Genomic DNA, 24,314 nt, shown 5'->3' with positions numbered 1-24,314 from the left:
CTAATCTTATTACATGATGCAAACAAGTATTTATAAAAAACTAGTTGTAACTACTTATAATTACCAATAATCATCAACAAATCTTAATTGTTAATATTTTTTGTTTTCGATCTCCACCATTAATGATATAATTATTTAAATGATTGAATTCTTATCATAATCTTATCATAGTAAGATTAATTGAAAGATAATATTCTAATATTTAACTAAAATAATACATAAAAATAACATCTTTCAATACTTAGTGGAAGTGCTCTAAAAAGGCCTTTTTTTATTTTTTATTTTCAACAAATAATGGTGATAATCATATGTTAATGAGAATTAAATTAGAGGTTTAGCTTTATCCTTTCTAGATGATTGTTTTTATAAAAGTAAATTAGAGGTTCAATATAATTTTTTTACGATAATTATTTTAAAACTATTTTACATTAATTAATATTTAATTAAAATGCTTTTAATCATGGATATTTTTCTAAGTTCAATAATTAATAGATGGAATATATTAATGCTTCAGGTTTTTTGGGTTGTACGTATAGAACTTTGAGAATTTTACTTGGTCTCTCGTTACATACATAGCTATTGGCTGATAAAAATTAGAATAATAAATATATTAACCCCAAGCGTGTGGTTCAGCGGTAGGGGTTGATTCACTCTTAAGCAAGGGCAGGGGTTCGAATCCTGCCTTGTGTATGTAACCCCGTTAAATCTTGGGGCCAGCTATCCCACCCTTTGAGGTGCCTCTCTCGTAGCGAGGAGATTAGTCACTGCTGTCGGCCCTGGATACTTCAGGGACGATAAAAAAAAAGAATAATAAATATATTAATACTGAAAAAGATAAAAATAATTAGGATTAATAAATATTTTCGAGGCTGATATCCTTTAGTTTGATACTAGCTACAAAAAATAAAAAGAAATACTTTTCATAATTTGAAGGATTTAATTCATTGGTAATTATAATTTTGGAGTCTAATTCGATGATTTCAACTTTATAAACACGATAAGCAATTTAACGTGTGGAATATAATTTTAAGAATTTGTTAATGATATGATATGTATACTATTTTAACGGGTCCGATGGGAAATTTGTCTCATCATTTTTTTGAATTCAGGAAGCTTTCACAACCCATCTTTTCTGAATTTTCTCGCCTGCCAGTTCGCATTTACAGAAGAAACCTGAACATGAAAGCTGCCCAGAACCCTTGTGAGTTAATTTTCTCGTGTTTGATACTTGTTTTGAGGATGATGACATGAGTGACTGAATACCCATAATCTTTTAGGTAGCAAAGGTTTCACCTTTAAGTATTCTAAATAGCTTCCATGTGGTTTATTTAATTATTTAGCCTAATTAGTCGCTATTATGAAATAAATGTTGGCCGAGTGCTTTTTAGGTTTAATAGACGCTATATATTTGTGTGACACAGAGAGGAGACTGAGGTCATGTGTTTGCTTACATGTTACCTGGAATTAGAATGTTAATTTACATGTTAAGTTAGCAGTTAGATAGAATAGTATGTTATTTGAGGAGTTCCTCAGTTTTTGGATTTTCTTCTTGATCTCTTCAAATACTATTTTTCTACATATTTAACAAGAAAACACATTTTATCTAAGCAATTTAGTGTCAACATGATCTTTGGATCAAGTGGTATTGGAGTCAATTAACTGAAACAAGATTTTTGGTTCAAGTATTATGGATGAAAATACGTGATTGATAGAGAAAACTTTATTAAAGGCGAGTCAGCCTAGTTTTCTGATAGAAATTAATTATTGACAAAGTTAATATATACTTTGTACCAATAAAATGGTTATAGAAAAAGAAATCTAAGTGATTTTGCTGTGGGTTGTTGGAAATAACACCAACTTACAAGCTTACACAAATTGATAGGCAGCCGAACCTCATCTGATTCTTGTCTTCCTTCCTAGTCCTAGCTATCCCCATTACTCAGAGCGTTAACAAATCTAGCTTAAAGTTGAGTTTCTAATTCCACCTTTTTTTGTGTTAAAATTTGCGTCCACAACATCTTGAGTTACAGATTTGTTGAAGAATGTCTCTCAATTTTTCTCACACCGTGTACCATATAAATCAAGTGTATTTTATGTTCATAATGAAGGGACTTCTCACTTTAACTTTATTACAGAGTTCACCTCATGGTAGCAGTCTGCTGTCCTTGGAAACAGGATTCATATTCCATGATTTATAATGTATTTCCTATGCAATTGAAATAATATGCAATGGAAGTATCCAAAGTGATATTTGGAAAGTATGTGTTAGAGCACGTGTTAATTAGTCTTTTAATTTTCCAGTTTCTGTTTTTATTTGTACAGATTGGTTTTCCTGTTATTATTTTTTAGTTTCTATTTTATTTCCTCTAACCGTGTTAGCAAGATTCTTTCTTGTGAATACTAGGTCAGAATTAATTAGTCACTTCAGCTGGTATGTAAGTGTAATCAGCCTGATTACAGAATTGTGAAAAATGTTAATCTTTTCTTTTATTCCAATGGTATGGCAATGCCAATTATTTTAAAAAATATTATTATTGAAATAAAGAATGACAACGATTAATCTAATTTGCGTATTGAGTATTCAATCAGTTTGAAAGATTTTGACTTAAAACTGCTGAATTATTTTTTTTCAGCTCGGCAGCAGAAGGTCATAATAACTAGCAAGTATGGCAATAAACTAGTGGGCATTTTGCAAGAATCTGAAACCAAAGAGATTGTTATCCTATGCCATGGTTTTCAATGCTCTAAGGTTACTTTTCCTGTTTAATAAATCACGAACTTACTATTTTTTTATTATTATGCAGATGTTATTAGAAATTAATGACATTTAATTCCATTATCCATACACATAAATACCTTGATTCAATTATCTTCATTGTTTAATTAATATTTTCTATCTCTAGGATGACAATATAATGACAAATCTTGCTGCTGCTCTAGAGAATGCAGGAGTCAGTTCTTTTCGCTTTGACTTCACTGGAAATGGGTAAATATCTTGTGTTACAGGACAAAACTACGAACTTGTTTGTGTTTGTAATCTTGACCTTCAAAATATGCAACCAACTTCACTTTTTGTTACGAATATCAGTGTTATTAGATTCAGAACTATGCTAAAAGTGTAAGCTCAAAGCCATTGAAGAACTGTTCTGCAATTCTAGACATTCAAAGGTTTTAGTTATTTTATGGAGCTGTTGGCATAAGTTGGTAACAATTGTAAAGCATATGATTTTCTATTCCAAGAAGCAGATGCTGAATGTTTATATATTCAAATTTTGTTAACATGGTGTGTTATGCAATCCCACTTAACATTATGCCAATTATCTGAGTTATTTTCCTTATTCTTGGAATATATATTTATCAACTATCAAGATACAAGGTACAAGATTATACTTTTTTTTACCAAAATATGACACGTTAGAAGTCAACGGTAATATTTTATAACAAACTTGAGTTTTTCTATGTGACAAGGGAATGTAGACAAACTGATGTTTTATAGTTTTGACAAAGTAATTATTTCCACTGGCAAAGGAAAAGTTAAAACCATCTGAGATGGCATCTCTTGTCCTAATGATAGAAGCATAGAATCATCAATAGCTCCTCCATTTATGGCACATCGTATGAAACTTCTGCTATCTAATCATGAGCACTAGTATTGTTTATCTGTTTTATTTTGATTTAGCTGTTGAGTTTTCCTTCTAGGGAAAGTGAAGGTTCATTTGAGTTTGGTAACTATTGGAGGGAGGTTGATGATCTACATGATGTAGCTCAACACTTTAACGGAACAAACCATAAAGTGATTGCAATTATTGGACACAGTAAAGGTTTGTTGTTTGACATCCATACATGCATATATAATTTTAAAGATAAGAAAAGGCGATGAAAGAAACTTCCATATGCATTTGGGTTATTGATTTGTCTCATTAATTTTTCTTTCTTTCTAATAACTAATGATAAGTAATTTCTGGTCAACAATGATTTGGTTTCAAAGTAGAAATCTTGAATGAAAGAAACAATATGATGAGAATGATACAATTTCTTACACAACTAATTTTGCACATTTATAGATGATCAATCACTGAAACTTCAAGCATGTGCTTAGTCCATACTCTGAATAAAAAACATTTGCTTAATGCTAGTCAGTGGAAGTACTGAAATGATAGTTTAAAACTTCATAAATATAAAGAGGATTTATGTAAAATTTTATCACTTGTATCTTGATGCAGGAGGTGACGTGGTGCTTCTTTATGCTTCTAAATATCATCACATTAAAACAGTTGTCAACATCTCTGGACGCTATGATCTGAAGGCAGGACTCGAAGAACGCCTTGGAAAAGATTATATGGAAAGAATTAGGAAGGATGGTTTCATTGATGTGAAGCGGTCAGGTAGCCTTTCATTTAAATGCACAAAAGTTTCATGGCTCTTGAACATGTTGTAAGAGATAGTTTGAACGAATTCAGTGTCTATTAAATGCTAATTACTTGTTTCCTTACTTAGAAGTTAAGTGTATTTTCTGAAATCAGTAAGTTCAAAACCATGGCTTGTTTTACTTTTGTTATACATTTTGTACCAAAATTTGGAATTGGTGAATATTCTATTCGATAAGCACAAAGTTCTTGCTGCTATACTTTTATTTTGTACAGTTCACTCTATTAAATGTCTAATAACAAAACAAACCCGAAAAGAAGGAAAGGAAAGTGGGGAAATTGAAAATTTAGACAAGAATTGTCTTTAATGCTTGAAAATTGGTAGGCATCCATCATTGGTAACCTGGAACATTACATGATATTCTCTTTTTCCTGTTTGTCTAACATTGGGCACATTTTTTTTATATATTATTATACGGCCATATGAGGATATTAACTATTGCAGGAAGTTTTGATTATCGTGTGACTCTGCAAAGTTTGATGGATCGCTTTGATACGAACATGCATGATGCATGCCTTCAGATTGATAAAGAATGCAGGTGGGGAAAACTTTGGTCTGGTCTCTTCTGCTTTACCCTTTTGCATCTTCTTGTTTATAAATAATGTGTGTGGAATTTACAGAGTTTCTGTAAGAAGTTTTTTAAGAGGATTTTTTTGTATGTTTTCATCTCCCTCTCTCCCAATCCACACACACAAGGGACGAATCTAGTAAGAAAGTCATATCTGGATGGTCAAGTTTAGAAGTTTTCAAAGTCGCATGACGACTTAAAATATTTACATGATTCTTGAAATAACTCCCGTGATTTATGATACTTTTTTCTTCTCACTCATGTAAAATATCCTCTCATTTACAAGATTTATTATATATCTGCTCTTGATATTTTAAGTTAAAATTGTTTAATTTCAGTTTTGATTTACTCCCTAGTCAAGTAGGGGAAACCAATGTGATATACAAATTTATGTTTAGTATAATTTAGGAATACTTGATTTAAAAGTGCATAGAGAAGTTATCAGAGGGAGTTTTTACGGGTGAGAGGTGATGATGAAGGTAGGAAGGTGGTCATGCAGTCAATATTCTCAATAAAGCTATGAAATCACCTTGATGCATGCAAGTGATAATCTCAAGTCACACATTGGATGACAGGGTCTTCACAGTTCATGGTTCTTCAGATGCAGTTATCCCTGTTGAAGATGCATCTGAGTTTGCCAAGATTATACCAAACCACAAGCTACATATCATAGAGGGAGCTGATCATTCGTACACTAATCATAAAGATGAATTAGCCTCTGTTGTTGTGAACCTCATAAAGGAAACCTTGCACCAAGATAGTGGTAGTACATGTAGCTAGGTATCTGTCTTTACTAGCAGCATTTGAACCTACCTTTTTATTTTTTATTTTTTATTTTTACTGGACATTGTTTTCTAATGATATATTTGTGGTAGATCTTGCGGTTTCAAGCCAGTTGAATTCACTCCTGATGACAAATTTTCTTTCATGGATGAGCCTGCCTATGATGTTCAACATGTTTGAATTAGTGAATCTTGCATCACATGGTGAAAATAATGGGGAGAGCAATATCAGCTAGTGTTATGTTTCTCTTATCAGATTTACCAAGTCATGTAGACATTATTAATTATGAGCGTGAAAACAGTTGTATCATCGTAGAACATTGTGGCCAGGACAAAAAGCCTTATGGGGTTTAATCTCATACTACTGTAAAAACAAAAGTAAGAAAACTTTATGGTGTAGACTGCTTAGTAGCCACCAGTTTAAGAATGATAAAAATATTCTTTTAGATTGATTTCTAGATTGTGGGTGGCATGAGGATGCTACCATACTCAAAAAGCATGTGCCACGAGTCCATGCCTGTTCAATTCATTCGTCTCTACCAAAGACAGTTTACAAAACTAATTTAGAGCATAATTATTTTTTAAATATTTTTTTTCTTTATAAATTGAGTAAATATTCTTTGGATTTGTGGGAACATTCCTCGGTAGATTTCGCCTCATTCAGTATTTTTACTTATTTGATCACAAATTTAGTAATTTCATTGAATTTGAATTTAAACTAATAACTTTACTAATAAAAAAACTAGTAACTTCAAATAATTTGAATGCAAATGGATAGTTAGCTATTATTTTTAATGAATGAAAATTACAGGGAGGGAACGGTCTCGTAATTCAACACAGCAAAAACTTCCGTAATAAAAAAATTGCTTACATAAGTACTTATGTTTAATTCACTTAAATTGAATGATCAAAAGTTTTAATTCACTTAAAATGATAGTGTGCTATTGACATAGTAATAATAAGGTCATTATATTTATACTAATAATGGTATGAGTGTTAATAATTATCTAAATATGAGATAAACAATAAGGTTAAGATTTTAGTTCAATTTTGTTTTACTAAAACACATAACTTTTTTTTTATCCGAATAAAATCTTATTTTGACGTGAATGATGGACAAGCTTATATTTCTTGATTTCTATAGAAGTCATAGAAGTCCTTAAACTGCAAAAAAATAACAAATATTTTTAGTTCAGCAACCTAATAGCAATTTTTTTAAAAAAAAAATTAGGGATTAAATTGCAGCAGCAGCATCTATCTTTGATAGTCATTTAAACTCATTTTCAGTTATGAGATGATTACGTGGCACGGTCGGAAGATGAATTATCAAAAACAGTCTTTTGTGGCACTGTCATCTCAAATTCATCAGACCTTTCGCAAGCCGCTTAGCATTTCCAGAACTTCAACATGGCATCAAACCCTCGTGAGTTATTTTGTCGTGTTTCATATGAGCTTCATTTCCTGCAGATTTCACGAAGAAATTATTAGGTGGTTTTCTATAGTATAGTTTTAATTAATTTCTCTTTATTGTCATTCAATATTATTAATTTTTTTATAAATTATTTTTTTAAAGTATATATCATGTACAAAATTGGTTTGAACTATATACGGTTAGTAGTAATAAATTATCTAATAATTTTTCGTCAGACTCTCCTAAGCATTGCCAGATACTCATTTACTGGAAAATTACTCAACTATAGAGAAAAAATTCAACCAAATTAGTCAATTATCCATGAAATAAATGTTGTCTGAGTTCTTTTGTATATGTTTGCGAAATTTATTGCGGTATGGTAAAATCAATTTCAAAGGAATTGATTTAAAACTGTTGAATTATTTTCTCAGCATTTCAGCAGCAAAAAGTCATAATACAAAACAAGTATGGCTATAAACTAGTGGGTGTATTACATGAATCTGGAACCAGAGAGATTGTTATCCTATGCCATGGGGGTCGAGCATCCAAGGTTACTTTTCCTGTCTTATAAATTATGAACCCACTGTTTTTATATTAAGCAAACGTTATTAGAAACTAATATGACATCTGATTCCATAATCCATATTTCATTGTTTAACTAATTTATCTTATCTCTAGGAGAACTTTATCATGACAAATCTTGCTGCTGCTCTAGAGAATGCAGGAATCAGTTCTTTCCGCTTTGACTTTACTGGAAATGGGTAAATTTATTGTTATATAGATAAAAACCGTGAACATATTTCTGTTTGTAATCTTGACCTTCAAAATATACAACCATTAGTTCCTCCACCTATGCTGTGTTCTGTGAAACTTCTGTTATCTAATCCATGACTACTAGTATTGTTTAACAGTTTCATTTTGATTAAGTTGTTGGGTTTTCCTTCCAGGGAAAGTGAAGGCTCATTTGAGTTAGGTGGCTACTGGAGGGAAGCTGATGATATACATTCTGTAGCCCAACACTTTGAAGAAGCAAATCGTACAGTTATTGCAATTGTTGGGCACAGTAAAGGTTTGTTGTATTACATAGATATCCATACATGCATATGTAATTCAACGAATGGCAAGAGGTGGGGAAAGAAATGTCCACATACATTTTGGCAATTGATTTGTATCATCAATTTATTTTTTTTCTAATAACAGATGGTAAGTAATTCTGATCAACAATGATTTGGCTGTAAGGCAGGAATTTTGAATGAAGTGATATGATAAGAACAATGCAATGAATATATGAGTATAACTGTCATACCATAACATGTAATTGCTTAATCTGAAATTGATACAAAATAATAACTGCCTAATAACTGTTGGGAACGAGGGGAATTAAACACCATGGAGATCTACTTATCCGATCATGAGCAAACTATAGAAGTACACTCAGTACTATTTCTTAATCCAAAACTTATGACATCGGTTTTATCGGTCTTTTCCATTTACATGCTACTTGATATACCCAACTTTATTTAACATGGAACTCGCATTCACACTTGCACACCAACAATAACTTGCTAATACATAATTTTAACTTCCTAATTCAAAACATGGTCTATCAATTTCACTATAAAATGAAAAGCATGAATTCATGCACATAAAGGACAAATCAAAATTCTGTCACCACGTGAATTAGAAAGTTTGTATGTTGAAATTGTTCATATATATTGGTGCAGGAGCTATTGCGGTGCTTCTTTATGCTTCAAAATATCATGATATTAAAACAATTGTCAACCTATCTGGTTCCCATGATCTGAAGGCAGGCCTTGAATGTCGTTTAGGAAAAGATTTTGTGGAAAGAATCAGGAAGGAAGGTTTCATTGAGTTGAAGGCAGAGTCAGGTAATGGACCACTTAATAAACCATGTTTTCATATGCTTAAATTGATGTAGAATCATACTTGTTTCTCTACTTTAAACTTTCTATTTGTTGCATTTGCTGAAATGAGCAAGTCCACAGCCTGTCCTTGATTTGTTTTCTTCCTCTACGCTAACTTTCTAAAGGCCCTAAGCTTCTTCTTTCTTCTTCAAACCAATTAGATCTCTTTTTCTTTTTTTATTTTTATTTTTTTTCCAATCTTTGATGCAATGCTCCTACTGCACCAGTCTTACCATCCTGCTTTGCTATAAGTCTTCTTTTGAATGTGAAATAGCACATTGCACATGTCTTCAGTTCTTGAGGACATCATATGACATTTACTTTTGTAGGAGGTATTAATTATCGGGTAACTGAGGAAAGTTTGAAGGATCGATTGAATATTACTATGCTCGAAGAATGCCTGCATATTGACAAAGAATGCAGGTGAGAGAAAATTTGTCTGATAGTTCCCCTCTCTTTTTCACCCTTTCATCTTCATTACAAAGTTTCGCTAAAATAAAATCCTTATTATTTGAGTATGTTAAAAAATTTTCTTTGAAATAAACATCATTTTTTTTAAGTTAACACTTAAAAATAAATATCAAAAGGCATTCATAACTTGTACTATTTTTATGCTAAATTTTCTCTTTTCTTATTACATCAAATGAATTTTTATGTTTAATATATGACAGGGTCTTAACAGTTCATGGTGGAGCAGACACCATTGTCCCGGTTGTAGCTGCACATGAGTTTGCTAAGATTCTACCTAATCACAAGTTACACATCATAGAGGGAGCTGATCATGTGTTTACTGATCATCAAGCTGAGTTAGCTTCAGTTGTGGTGAATTTTATAAAGGAAACCTTGCAACTGGACAAGCTTAATGCTAGTAGTGGTTAGGTACCTACCTTGACATGCATGTTAACTTTTTGTAATTTTTAAAATTATTAGCCTTTCTAAGAATATTGTTAGAAAATACAAGGGGATTAAACACCTGGGAAATCTCCACCAATGGGTTCATGAGTCAACCACATAAGTGAGTTTGATATTATATCTTTCTTAATTATATACTACTCAACATATCAAATTCTGTAATGTGAAACTCTCATTAACATTTGCACATCAAAAAATATTTTGGCAATAGTCAATATTGCTGCTTTGAGTCGATTGAAATTTGAAAGTGCTACTGGTATCAAGCTTTATGCAGGTCCTTCACGGAATCATTGTGGTGGAGAGTCTTCTTTGATTTTATTGAATGAGAGAGAACCATTGTGCCCTGTGGCAGCAATATTTGTATCGTATGGTCAATAAGGTTGGGAACTAGGGGCATCCTAGTTGTGTCCCACGTTTTTAAAGAATAAAAACTTGAGCGTTTGTTTAGCGGATGAATTTTCTGTTGATTCCGTTGGAGTTATGGGATTTTGCCTTGTTTTAGATAGGATCTTTTAACTAATCATGATATTTTTCTCCTATTTTATTAAGTATTTTTTTATATATTAATTTATGTAAATAGGAATTAGGAAGTCTTAAGTTGTTCTCATATTACCATAAGTAATACTTTTGTCGTAATCACACATATCCTAATTATCATATTAGGATATTTGTGATCTTTATTCTTTGTACATATTATTTTTTGTTTATATAATTTGTCTCCACTATGTTGTTTAAACATATGAATTTCATTGAATGTCGCTTGTTTTATTGTCTCTAAGCTTGATTTCACAATAAGGATCTTTGTTTATTTCTTAATTCACTGAAAATTATAATAAAACGTGAGGAGGAATTTTACAAGATTTAATACCTACTTTATCGTAGTGAAGTTTTAAATTACGATTGTGGTAGCAGTTTTATCGTGATTCTTGATGTTGCGATAAATTGGAAACAAATGTAATGTGGTTATGGAGAATCTAAATCTTTGCATTGTGACAAAAAAATGTGGTTTTAAAACCTTGCATTCTAGTATGCAAATTTATGCATGATATTAAATTTCGCAACATGACTTGTTCAACTAAGTGCATAAAGTAGTTACTAGGGGGCAAATGAAGTTTGTAAGAGTGATAAATGACGATGAAATTATATAGGTGATCTTGCAAACAATAATCTAAATGAAGCTATGAAATCATCGTGATGCATATAAGTGCTAGTCTCAAATCACATAAGGATGACAGGGTCGTCACAGTTCATGGTTCTTCAGACGCAGTTATCCCTGTTGAAGATGCAGCTGTGTTTGCCAAGATTATACAAAACAACAAGATTCATTCACTAATCATGAAGATGAATTAGCCTCTATTGTTGTGCACTTCATAAAGGAAACCTTGCACTGGGATAGGGGTGCATTTAGCAGCATCTGAACTTACCTTTTCTTTTTGTTGTCAGTCGTTTTTCAAATGATAGTTGTGGTAGATCTTGCATTTCAAGTTGAATTTGCAACTGATGACAAATTTTCTCTAATGGATGAACCTGCCTATGATGTTCTACAGCATGTTTTAATCAGCGAATCTTGCGTCATGGTGAAAATAATGGGGAGAACAATATTTGCCAGTGTTATTTGCCTTTGATCAGATGTACAAAGTTATTTTGGCATTATCAATTATGACAATGCAAACAATTATCTCAGGGTACCACATTGTGGTCAGGACAAAGGCCTTAGTGGGACACCTCATAGTATTATGGCAAAAACTTCTTAGTTGCCACCTGTTTGAACAATTTAAGAAAGATGAAAATGTTCATAAAATTGATTTTTTGATATTATGGGTGGCGAGAGGATCCCAACAACTACTCTCAAAGCATGTGCCATGGGTCCATATATGCCTTTTATGTTCGTTGGCCTCTGCCCTGTGATACGAAACATAAAAATACAAATATCAAAGGGCAGTTTAGCAAAACTGAAAATTTTATACAAGTTTTGGCAACTTGTATAATTTTTTTTTAATGATTAACATATTATTTTAAATCTAACAATCAAAGACTAATATGTATTTTATGTTGGTAAAAAATAAATAAGAAAATAAAATATATTTATTGTTGATAAAAAATAAATTCAAATTATAAAATAGTTTAATTTAAAGAGAAAATAGTGTATCTAATATGTACTAATAAAACAATCTGATCTTACGAAAGTGTAAAATAAGGCTTAATTTATTTACTCTACACTTCTAAATCGGAATCTGAAATAAATAGTAAGATTAGATCAAATATGATATGATATGGGACCACATGACACGATTGTATGACACAGTCGGAAGTTGAATTATTGAAAGCAGTCTTTAGTTGGCACTTTCAACTCAAATTCATCGTAGTTTCTTCAAGCAGATTCACATTTCCAGAACTTGAAGATGGCCGAAGCTGCACAAAACCATTGTGAGTTATTTCTTTTTTGTTTGATATACATTATGCTTCATGACATGACACCCCATAATCATTGCCTAGCAAAGCTTTTCATTCCATCAATGTGCTCTATTTTGAAGCTACTGATTTAATTCACCGGATAATTACATAACTAGTGACAAAAATTTAACCTAATTAGTCAACTATCCAGAAGTAAATGTTGTTTGAGTGCTTTTAAGTTGTTAATAGGTTCTACATATGTGTTTGACATTTATTGCAGTATGATATACATATCACCATGGTTAACCTGAGTAGCATATTGGATTTGGATATTCAATCAATTTCAAAGAAATTGACTCAAAACTGTGGAATTATTTTCTCAGCATTTCAGCAGCAGAAAGTCATAATACCGAACAAACATGGCAACAAACTTGTGGGCATACTACATGAAACTGGAACCAAAGAGATTGTTATCCTATGCCATGGTCTTCGAGCTTCCAAGGTTACTTTTCCTGTTTTATAAATTGTGAACCTGCTTTACTTATTTATTATTATTATTATTATGCAAATGTTATTAGAAGTTAATATGTATATGACATCTGATTCCATATAAATACCCTGGTTCTGTTATTGTCATTTTTTAATTATTTTTTCCTATCTCCAGGAAAACTTCATCATGACAAATATTGCTGCTGCACTAGCGAATGCAGGAATCAGTTCTTTCCGCTTTGACTTCACTGGAAATGGGTAAATTTCTTGTATTTACAGATCAAAACCGTGAAAATTTATGTTTGTTATATCGGCCTTCAAAATATACAACCACCAGTTCCTTCATTTATGCCATATGTTCTATGAAACTTCTACAACCTAATCCTGATCACTAGTATTGTTTAAGAATTTCATTTGGGTTAAGCTGTTGACTTTTCCTTCTAGGGAAAGTGAAGGTGCATTCGAGTTTGGTAGCTACTGGAGGGAAGCTGATGATATACATTCTGTAGCTCAACACTTTCATGAGGCAAACCGTACAGTTATTGCAATTGTTGGACACAGTAAAGGTTTGTTGGGTTGGATTACATTGATATCCATACAAGCAGAAATCTCAATGAATCAAGTGTGTCACACAACACAACCTATATATGACTATAACTGTCGCACTATAACATGTAACTAGTAATTACCTAATCCAAAATTAATACAAAAATAACTGCCTAATAACTTTCTAATACAGAATTATAACTACTTAATTTAGAATATGCTTCAGTTCCTCTATAGAATGAGAAGCATGGATTCAAGCACATAAAGGACAAGTCAAAGAATTCTGTCACTACGTGAATTACATGTATGTTGAAATTGCTTTGAATAGTTTATGTAAATTGATGCAGGAGGTAATGCGGCACTTCTTTATGCATCAAAATATCATGATATTAAAACAATTGTCAACCTATCTGGTAGCCATGATTTGAAGATTGGCCTTGAATTTCGTCTTGGAAAAGATTTTATAGAAAGAATCAGGAAGGAAGGTTTCATTGAGTTGAAGGCAGAGACCCCAGGTAACTGGCCACTAAATCCATCATGTGTTCAAATGATTAAATTGGTGTAGAAGCATGGTTTTAAAAGATGCTTTTGGGAAATCCGAGGTCCATATTTTAAACTTGCTATTCGTTGCATTTGCTGAAATGAGCAAATCCAGAGCCTTTCCTTGTTTTGTTTCCTCTACACTTTCTTTCTAAAGGTCCTAAATTTCTTTGTTTTTTAAATCAATCGGAGCTCTTCGTTTATTCTTTCAATATTTGCTGCAATGATCCAACAGCATCAGTTCTACTATCTTGATTTGCTATAACTCATCTTTTGGATCTGAAATAACACATGCATCAAAAAGAAAAATATTAATAGTTGTCTTTAGTTCTTGTGGAAATCTCATGACATCTACTCTTGTAGGAGGTATTGATTATCATATAACTGAGGAAAGTTTGAAGGATCGGTTAAACATAATTATGCTTGAGGAATGCCTGCATATTGACAAAGAATGCAGGTGAGAGAAAAATTCTCTGATAGTTCCCTCTCTTCTTCACTCTTTCATCTTCATTATAGACTTTCATTATAATGATCAGCGGAATCTGCAAAAGGGTGATAGTGCTTGGGCTATAACAGATGACATTTTCCATTTGTAGTCTAATAATATCTTCTTTTATTAGCATGTAATGCATGTGATTTATAACTTTTAAGTGCTTTTCCCTCGAGAACATGCTTCTGCCAAGTTTTAAAATAAAAGAAAATCCTTATTAATTGATCATGTTAACTATGTTTTTAAAATAAATATCAATAGATTTTTATTAACACTTAAAAGTAAATATGGAAATTTGTTGGGAATTAAAGAACAACAAGTTAAAGTTATGGTAATTTGTTGGGAAAATCGATAGGTTTTAATGAATTTAAGAAATTTCCATAATGCATGGGTGTAAAATACATGACAGGATCTTTACAGTTCACGGTGGAGCAGACAGCATTATCCCGGCTGTAGCTGCACATGAGTTTGCAAAGGTTCTACCTAATCACAAGTTACACATCGTAGAGGGAGCTGATCATGTATATACTGATCATCAAGCTGAGTTAGCGTCAGTTGTGGTGAATTTTATAAAGGAAACCTCTGGACAACCTTAATGCTAGTTAGGTATTTATCTGCCTTTGACCTGAATGATAACTTTTTTATAATTTTTAAGAGAAATACTAGCAAGTAGCAACACACTGTTATTAGTCTTTATAAAATATAACTGATAGCCAGTGTTGCTGCATTGAGTCAATTGAAATTTGAAAGTGCTACTCGTTAACAAACTTGATTTCTTCAGGTCCCTGATGGAGATATTGCAGCGTGGTACGTTTGAGAACTCTGCTCGTGTTGGAGAGTCTTTGATTTTATTGAATGAAAGAACCATTGCGGGTTGTGGCTGTGATATTTATATATATCATATGGGAAATAAGGTTGGGGACATGAGGCCTCCTATTTGTGTTCCACATTTTTAAAGAATGAAAACTTGAGCGTTTGTTTAGCGATTCAATGATCCAACTCTTGCAGTCATAACTAGTCATGATATTTTTCTTATATCATATTAAGCAGTATTTTATTAATTTATATATCTATGAAAAATAAGCAGAGGTAAGAAGCAATTAGTAAAATGGATGAAAAGGGAAATCATGACAGGAAATCCTTAACAAAAGGCCAAAGGATAAAATGCAATTAATGATGTTTGGCTGTGTGTGTATATATGAGGAATGAATTGGATGACTATATGGAAGTGAGTGTAACTATTCTTAATCATCGCGGTTAAAGTTATATTTATACAAAATCAGGATCAACCATGTAATCAAACATTAGTTCTTATCTCACTTACACAAGTTTGATACACGAAGAGAATAATGCAAAGAACAAAAAATGTCGTAATCCTACCCAAAGTGATTAACAGTTACGGATGGAGGTTAAAATATAATACACTGACCCCTCCTAAACAAAATATACATATTTTGTATTAACCAGTTCTAACAACAGTTCTAGCACTGAAGTTCTAACAACAAATCTGATGGTATGATGAAGATCGTACTACCCTAATGGCAAGGGATATTATTAACCATTTATCCAACTGAATTAATCATTTGTCAAACTCGTGCATTGAAATTCATACAACTGAATTACCCATTTCACATGTTATTGGTAGCCTACCACTTCGAGGTAAGATAGAATTCCCCTATCACAAATGGTGCTCACATGGGAAGAACAATGAAAATCTCTGCCCATTTACTATCTTGAAATATTTTACTGCATGATGCATCACAAGCATGGCTCAAGTGTTTGTGGCTTTGCGCTATCATCTTTCAATGATCAGTAGCTTAATCTCAAGTGCTTCACACTTTTCTTCATCTTAGTCACACATTATGCTCATCCTCCACAACTATTGCAATGCAGTGCTAATGTACCTAGTCAAGTAGTTTGACGTTTCTTATCCTCATCATCACTGTCATCTTCATCAAAATAAATCTCACTCCATTCAATCTAGTTCACCAAAGAAAATATCAGGCCAAAAAATAAGACAAAAAAGAAGAGTAATGTTAATCACTTCCTGTAACTGTAAGTACTCATAAAATTGCTATTGTATATGATTGGCAAAGTTACTAGTTAAATACAAACATTTGATATTTGTTTCTGGAAAGAAAATGTTTACCTCTTCCAAATCATCATCAGAAGAAACAGGATTATCCACTGTTGAGTACAGAGTTCCGCTACCATCAATCTCCTTTCCCTTCTTCATATCCTCCTGAAATCAACAACAAAAACTTTAGAAGGAACTCATGATCAATTTAAAATAATTAACAGTAGAATCATATAAAAGTGATAAAAATCATACCAGCTCAGATTTCAGCAACTCAATTCTCTCCTCTAAGTCTGAGATATGATGTTTTAGTGCCTGGAATAAATTACAAACTTCATATGATAAAAGTTCAAGTAAAGATCTAGAGCTTGTTTAGGTAAATTTTTTCAAAAGCACTTATAAGAAAAGAAAATAGAAGAAAAAATGAAATTAATTTCTCTATAAACTAAAATTAACTTATATATAAACTAATTTGTAAAAACCCTCTCATATTGTCTTCACCAAGAAGACATTGCTTCATTACCCCTCGTCTTTGAAGCTCAACAGATTGAGCCAATGCCTGTCTTCGTGTCAACAGGTTTTTGGGTCTCAGAACATGCGGACTAAAATAGTTCTTCCCACGATAAAGAATAATTATATGGTGGCCTCTGTTGTCCTTATCTACAGACACTAGCAACCCACCACTCTCGGCTTCCAAGGATATTGCCATATGCTTGATTTGAGAAGAATTTCTCCCTTTTACAATTAGCTTTACCAACTCACGATATTTCCAGTGTAGATGCATGTTTTCTATGGTGCCAGCATAAACATCTCGCCTCCCTGAAATTATAATTCCATGCTCCTATCATTTCTTGTGTAAGACATTAAACCCTATGCAAAAACAGCCATTCACAAAGCTATAATAATTTTGTTCTTACTCCTTACCTAGAAGTAAGCATGGCTTCATACTCAGGCCAATCTTCCTAAATAAAAATCTCTCTTCATTAGTTAATGTTTCCAAATCAGTAGGAATGTCAGATGGGTCCATATTTTGCCGAACTTTTGCTAAAGCCTTCTCTGCCTTTCTGAGCTTTGCTTTTGCCTGTGATCATCAGAAGTTAGATAGAGTTAGTAACAACAGGTAATTTTTGTTAAGTTATTTCACTTGATCTCTTCAAAACTTACTAGAGCTAGTTTCTTCTCATGGTTTTTAATTAAAGCAGAAAGTTTATTCATGGCACAATCTCTCATCATGTTCTCAATATCTTGTTTACTTGGTTGGTGTCCCCAGTTGGTAGTTGCTGCCCTAGTCTCAGCAAGGGTGCCAGCAAATACTGGCACTTGAGATGCTTTGCTATTTGATACAGTAATAGATGAAGCAACTTGCCGTGCTTTCTCTTCCTCTTCTTGTTGGAGGAAGGTTAGTTTCTGTCTCTCATTCAGTGTATCAGTGACAACAGGAGGCATGAAGTCATTGCCCCTGTAAAATACAATAAATTCTTTATTTCTAGAAAGTAGAGTTCCCCCGGTCAATTTCTGCAAGCATGAAATGCAACCACCATAAGGCTGAAGACAGGAATAATTTATTCACTTGAATATGCCACAGGGAAAATTAGGAATCAGAACAGCGGTCAAATTCTAACAATCCTTACAACCTTACAAGACTTAAACAAATATGGCAGTCAGCCTACAGTAAGTGTAAGCCATGAGCATTACATAGAATGAAGACAGTCTTTAGTATTTAAGTACCCAATTTTTTTTCTAGGATCCAAACCCGATTAAAGAAAATGTAGAATGGGCTAAAATGCAATAGTATCGCAGTAAATCACTTGTGGTACAAACCTTAACAACTTGTCTCCTTAATTTTACCAAACTGTGTAAACTAATTCCCTATATGGGGATTCTGTACATGTGCACAAGAATTTTACTATAACATGCACGGTTTGGTAAGTTTAAGGAGTCAAGTAGCTGGCTTTTGAACCATGGAAGTGTTTGGGTGCATTTAAGCCCTAATGATGATATAGAAGAAACAAAATAATTTCAATTCCTATGTGATCCAAAAGAGGCAAATACCATGAAAATCACACATATTCAGTCGTTCACAGTCTCCATTGATCATAATCATCTGACTTTAGCAAGATAAATGAAGCAGACAAATAAAAAAATCATGTCTAAGGATTAACTAAAAAAAGAAGATATGCAGCACTTTTATTTTTCTATAGAGTTCACCTAATGCTTTCAACTGATAATCCCAGTTGAGGGAAGGTTAACAAACTTATCTATCTTATGACACAAAATATGGTTATTTTATAAGGGAAATATGTCATGGTAATTTGGTGACTTAATTAGTCAACTCACCTGTACCTGTCATTTGCTGTTAACTCGTTAGTTGAGTGGCATAGTCACAATGGCAATCCTCTAAAACTTAAAATTCATTTGTTGGTAGAGCAGAGATACGAAGCAAAAGAGACGTTAACACAAAATCTAATGGTTGTCTCACCTTTACTATTTCAGGATGAAAACAAGAAAATGCATATATAATTTATGACAATATAGTCTAGAGACAGGTCTCATTTTTGTTGGTCCATGTTCCTTCATGCTCATTCTTCAATTGATGCATTGGACAAAAGTTTAATGGGTTTAGAATCATAATCTCATCCCCAATGTTTTCATTATAAGATATGGTCACATTAGACTCAAAGGCCAAGCAGATGGGCAGATTTATATACTTTCTTTTGCACAATCAAATTTTACTTCAATTAAATTAAACAGTAGTGTTGTAAAAATTCCACTCTGTTAATGAGAAATACCCTAAGTTCTTCAGCCATCCTGTCATTACATGTATTGGGAACACCTCGTTTGATGGCAATTTTTGCAATAGCACTTTTTTCCCACAGCTTCACCATAGCCCTAGCCAGACCTTGCAATTCTCTGTTTCTGCCTGCAGTAGTAAACAAATAGTATCCATTGGAAAGAGATATTTGCAACACATGAATTTAACTATATAGTTTCTTGCATACCAAGGGCAAAGTGTGGAGCTGTTGTTCTTGCAAGCCTACGGAAGTTAGTCATTTCCTTGTTGGTTAAACAAGGCCTTAGCCCATACGGAAGAACTCTGAATGGAGTTTTATATCCTGGAACCACAGCAGGCAACAAGTCTGCATCAACAGGCAACGGCTGACGGCCTGTCCAATCATTGAAGCGTGGGCCCAACTCATCTAACAAATGATTGAGGTCACACAATTCCATCAATTCGTCTTCACTCATGTCCTTCAAATACTCTGCAGAGTCTTGGATAAATGACTCTGTAGTTCCAACTGTTTCTTTGATACTTGCTTCACCATCACTTCCACTTCCAACATGCAGCGAGTGGTGCACAGCATTCTCCTCAGCATGATTCATTTTCTTATACAATTCTACGCAGGGAAGCTTGTAGGTCATCCCCCGGTACAACACGATGGAACTGCCTGATCGCCATATAACTATGCCTCCAGTTTTACTCTGATGAACCAAGAAACAGCATTGAGAATAAAAAAACCACTAGCAATTCAAAAGTAATATAAGAAAAAAGACAAGTCATAAGCAAAAGAAATAAGAATGTAAAATGAATTAAACTTCTCTCATAAGCTTCTAGAAATTAGCATGTATGAGCTTGTTTGGTTACGGTTTATAAGAATTTTTTAGAGTCTCTTTACTAAAAGTAAAGAGTATTTTCTAGGCTTGTATTCAATTCAAACACGCTCTGCATAGCTAATTTAAACTTATAAGTGTTAATTAAGAAGTTTTTCCAAATAGAGTTTGAAGAGTCTTACTCGTGCCTTAACTAGTTTTACTCTTAATTTCACGAGAGACTTTGTTAGAGATTGTGTTTGCGTGGCAATGAAGACAGTACACTAGATTGAAAATGAAAAAGGTGCATTTCCTTGCATCTTTGAATTCAGTGAGAGTTTGATGACATGCTAAAGTGAAGCATAGACAAAAGACAAGGAAAGGGAGAGAGACACCTCTAGAATGTGATGAGCCTTCTTCATGTGAGCAGAAAGAGGAACACCAAACTTGAACTTGACAACTTCACTAGTCCTCCAATTCTGGTGAACCGAAGCCACCAATTCCTGCGTGACGCCCTTCACTCCAACTTCGAACCTCTCCATCGTCCTCAACGCAATCTTTCTCAGCCTCCGCAACTCGTGTTCAGGAATCACCCTCTCCGCTAACTCCGTCTTGTTTCTTCTCTTTTTCCTCTCCACTCTCTCTCTTCCCCGTTCCTTCGAAACCTCACTCACCCTTATTCCCTTTCCAACAGAACCACCAATGTTGCGTCGCAACGCTTTACCTTTGACACCGTCATTCTCCTCCTCCTCGGAATCATCACCCAATACAGAACCGAAATTCGCATTGCTCGGGTTCATTGCCTGCGGCCAAGGAGAAAACCGCTTCGGAAACTGAAAACTCGATGGTGAAGGCTTATTCTGGAACTTTCCACGCTTTTCTTCTTCTTGCTGTGGTTGTCGTTGTTCCTCCTGGTGCTCGGGTAGTTGCCATGGGAACTTTTCTCTTTGGGAGCCCAATTTGTGGGACCATTTGTCTTGAATTTGATGGAAGAAGCTTGGTCTGGCGCTGTTCTTCTTTTTGCTCTTTGCCACCTTCACTTGCTGTTCAGTCTCAACTTGCGCTGTCTCGTTCGAACAAAATACAAGTCTGAATTTGAGAGTGGGGAAGCTTCGGGGTTGGAATAGCAGAAAATGCAGAGAAGAGGAACGACACAGCGTCGAAGAAGAAGAATTCAGTGGAATTGGTTGAACTTGAAGCGCCATTGCATAATTACTCTATCATGGAATTCTGCATAAAACCTCTCTACTTCTTCATTTCTCACACTCACATGCTTTTTTATGGATAGAAAAACATAATGAGAAAAAAAATATAGCCCAATGGCCCAACTAACAATTTGGACGGCCCAAATATAAACCCCTGATACTATAAGGTCCACAACTTTACGGCAGTGTTAATTATTTCACTATACTCACGTGGTTACAAATTTACTTAACTGTTAATTTATTTATATTATGCAAAATATTAACTCACCTTAGTTAAAAATAATTTTTGGTTAGTGGAGTAGGCAAAAAGAATTTAGATTGGATAATAATATAATATGATTGAAAAAAGTGAAAGAAGGCACATAGCATTTGTTGTTAATGGCAGAGAAGTGGTGCCAAATAAGAGGGTGTTGTGGCATCAGCAATTGATGTTGGTAAAACCAAAATTGATATGCTACATATTGTGGCAGTGATTAGGCCACTGTTGGGCCTAGCTACCCAACTTTTTTTCCTTAATTGTCTATCATCTTCGGTTCTCCCACACTCAAAATCTCCTCAACATGTAATTTCATTTTCTCACAACCAATCTAAATTTTGATAATCATACAAACTATTCTTCAAACTTGATGATTTTATTTAAAGAGGTGAAATTTAGTATCGCTTAAACTACCAACTTGTTAATATATTTTGTTGGTGTTTAACCAAACTTTATATTTTCCTCCAACTCTAATATTTTCAAATACCATTTTTAACACTCATTTTACATTTTTCTCTCTCCTATCAGCATTTTTATTTATTAAATGATTAAGACGAGGTTGTAAAATATGACATCAAACTTGAAAGTTATGTTTTAAATCACAACTTTATTTTTAAGTTGTATTTATAGTATTATTTTTTCTTTTTAATTTTAATTATGTAAAATTACAACTTTAACATAAAAAAAATCATGTTTTGAAATACAACTTTCGCGTTTGATGTTATATTTCAGAAACACAACTTATCCATATCTATTTTTCTAATACCTATTTTATAGATTTTTGAAAGAAAAAAAATAAGAAATGATATTTGCACAATAAAATTATAACAATTTGTACAATATTATTTTTATATCTATTTTTTTTCATTACATCATTTATTAAATTTATTAATGATGTAGAGATATTACTAAAAAAAATATAATCATCGTAAAAAAAATTAAGTGTATGTGTATTATTACTAAAAAAATGTACCATTTTTATTATATATAAAAAAAGGGCTCTCCTGTCCGTCACTTCTTTCATAACATATATTTATTTAATTTTCCATGTATTCATGTGCAAGGGTGGCATTTAATTTTTATGAGTTGAGTTGATTGAAGAAAGGAAAATTGGGGTCATTATACTCTTTTTTTTTTTTTTTTATATTTATATAAGGAGGTATTCATTAATTGTTTTAAGATAGTCTTTTTATTTTTGTGTTGAATAATGTAAAATAACTTCAACGGATGTCATTGTTTTCAACATCTCTTTTTAATCCATTCTTATATATGATAGAGACTATTTTTAATGTAATGGGAAAGAAACAAGAAGACCAAAAAACGTATCTTTGAATATCTAAAACCAAAATGAAATTAATTTATACAACCAAATAAAAACATAACATAGTTGTTAACGAATAATAATGAGATGGAATTAATTTATCGGTTGTTTAAAAAGATCAAATGAAATACAAAAATAGAAGAAATTAAAAAAAGTTAGAACATGAAACTACTACTTTTTATATATAAAATTCATTTATATTATCAGGCAATGCTCCTAAAAACATAACATATTAATTAAACATGAAACATGTTAATGGATTTATCATATCTCCAACTGTATTTAAGATATCTTTCTGAAAGAAAATCTAGTTATTCACTAGACCATTGGCAATTTGCCTTTGATAATGATTGATCACATATTAACTTTCATAATCAATGTTATATCTTGGTCAGTTTCTCTTCATAATTCGTAGAGAATCACAATCACAATTATCCCTAGATTGTCAATTAAGTTTGGCATGCAATAGCACATACAGAAAACATAATGATCACGAGGGAAATGAAGCAGTTTGACATATGAAGCCTCGTATTTATTATTAGAAAATCTAGCAACGAGTCTTGGAGAATCGATTTGTTTGCAACTAATTGTTATCCATCATATTTTTCATAAGCTAACATGCATGCGTGTATCACATACATGTAGTGTGGTCCAGAAGTCATGTCATGATCATTAAAATCCACCATTTTATATTTTCTTTCTGGAATATATGGCTATGTCTTAAATATGAATGTGAATGCAGCCTCTTTTTGATTGAAAATGTTTGATATATGTTCACATGAATATTAATGAAACTGAAGGAAACAAAATGTAGGAAGCAAAGCTGGACAACATCTATCTATATATATGCTCCTTTATATTATGATAGGATCAAATTTGTATCTTTCTCCACTCGTACATGCGGATCATCTTTAGAATCTTTCGAGATCATTGCCATAAATATTCTCATGCCACTTTTTCTACACGACCAAATATCATATGTGATCCACCCACGACAAAATAATTACTACACTTTGGGAATTTGATGTGATACGTCCAATTTTAACAAGCTTGAGTCTTGGAAGAAAAAAAAAGTACGTGCATCTACATACAACTGAAAAGAAAAGACATCATAGGTTGATCCTAAAGATGTGGAACTTCAATTTAATTACAACTGGGTGGAAAGTAGGATACGATTATTGCAAGAGTCACACGCCACTCTTTATGTTGAAATTGTTTTTGCTATATTCATTCTTATATATACTTTTATGCATTGTTTAGTTAAAAGATAAATAAGATACAAAGAGTGAAAATATATGTATATGAGGTTAAGTGACCATTAAACTTTGATCCTAATTCGTGATACCTCATTTATTATACACGACACCAAATTATATCAATAA

At 32.7% G+C, this 24,314-nt stretch overlaps 4 protein-coding genes across 6 annotated transcripts; 3 read left to right on the top strand and 1 right to left on the bottom strand.

Moving 5' to 3' along the window:
• Nucleotides 1-1,016: 1,016 nt before the first annotated feature.
• LOC109807738 (putative uncharacterized protein YDL057W) lies at nucleotides 1,017-6,230 on the top strand. Of its 3 annotated transcripts, XM_020370336.3 has the most exons (8): nucleotides 1,020-1,201; nucleotides 2,634-2,749; nucleotides 2,904-2,986; nucleotides 3,700-3,821; nucleotides 4,224-4,385; nucleotides 4,873-4,966; nucleotides 5,572-5,776; nucleotides 5,872-6,230. In XM_020370336.3, the coding sequence occupies exons 1-7, from the start codon at nucleotides 1,051-1,053 to the stop codon at nucleotides 5,774-5,776; spliced, it is 933 nt and encodes a 310-aa protein (XP_020225925.1). In that variant the 5' UTR covers nucleotides 1,020-1,050; the 3' UTR covers nucleotides 5,872-6,230. The 3 variants fall into 3 exon arrangements, with proteins under 3 accessions (XP_082931889.1, XP_020225926.1, XP_020225925.1); XM_083075763.1 differs by lacking the exons at nucleotides 5,572-5,776; nucleotides 5,872-6,230 and adding an exon at nucleotides 5,480-5,534 and having other exon boundaries at nucleotides 1,017-1,201; XM_020370337.3 differs by lacking the exons at nucleotides 5,572-5,776; nucleotides 5,872-6,230 and adding an exon at nucleotides 5,476-5,500 and having other exon boundaries at nucleotides 1,018-1,201.
• An 832-nt stretch (nucleotides 6,231-7,062) lies between these two features.
• LOC109807739 (putative uncharacterized protein YDL057W) lies at nucleotides 7,063-10,266 on the top strand. Its single transcript, XM_020370338.3, has 7 exons — nucleotides 7,063-7,201; nucleotides 7,621-7,739; nucleotides 7,868-7,950; nucleotides 8,137-8,258; nucleotides 8,914-9,078; nucleotides 9,444-9,537; nucleotides 9,786-10,266. The coding sequence occupies exons 1-7, from the start codon at nucleotides 7,186-7,188 to the stop codon at nucleotides 9,991-9,993; spliced, it is 807 nt and encodes a 268-aa protein (XP_020225927.1). The 5' UTR covers nucleotides 7,063-7,185; the 3' UTR covers nucleotides 9,994-10,266.
• A 2,026-nt stretch (nucleotides 10,267-12,292) lies between these two features.
• On the top strand, nucleotides 12,293-15,546 carry LOC109808720 (putative uncharacterized protein YDL057W). The gene is made up of 8 exons (XM_020371833.3): nucleotides 12,293-12,453; nucleotides 12,804-12,922; nucleotides 13,085-13,167; nucleotides 13,354-13,475; nucleotides 13,803-13,970; nucleotides 14,359-14,452; nucleotides 14,895-15,091; nucleotides 15,267-15,546. Exons 1-7 carry the CDS (start codon nucleotides 12,429-12,431, stop codon nucleotides 15,079-15,081), a joined length of 798 nt encoding a protein of 265 aa, XP_020227422.1. The 5' UTR covers nucleotides 12,293-12,428; the 3' UTR covers nucleotides 15,082-15,091; nucleotides 15,267-15,546.
• A 218-nt stretch (nucleotides 15,547-15,764) lies between these two features.
• LOC109808482 (CRS1 / YhbY (CRM) domain-containing protein) lies at nucleotides 15,765-21,413 on the bottom strand. Its single transcript, XM_020371505.3, has 9 exons — nucleotides 20,546-21,413; nucleotides 19,562-20,042; nucleotides 19,352-19,482; nucleotides 17,727-18,077; nucleotides 17,487-17,643; nucleotides 17,086-17,381; nucleotides 16,818-16,877; nucleotides 16,635-16,727; nucleotides 15,765-16,465 (listed from the first exon to the last, which is right to left on the bottom strand). The coding sequence occupies exons 1-9, from the start codon at nucleotides 21,353-21,355 to the stop codon at nucleotides 16,394-16,396; spliced, it is 2,451 nt and encodes an 816-aa protein (XP_020227094.1). The 5' UTR covers nucleotides 21,356-21,413; the 3' UTR covers nucleotides 15,765-16,393.
• Nucleotides 21,414-24,314: the final 2,901 nt, after the last annotated feature.

Source organism: Cajanus cajan, chromosome 5, assembly GCF_000230855.2.
Source record: "Cajanus cajan strain Asha chromosome 5, NIPB_CcT2T_4, whole genome shotgun sequence".
NCBI classification, from domain to species: Eukaryota; Viridiplantae; Streptophyta; class Magnoliopsida; order Fabales; family Fabaceae; genus Cajanus; species Cajanus cajan.
Note: the sequence above shows the minus strand (reverse complement) of the source record. Positions and strands in the feature narration are given on the sequence as shown.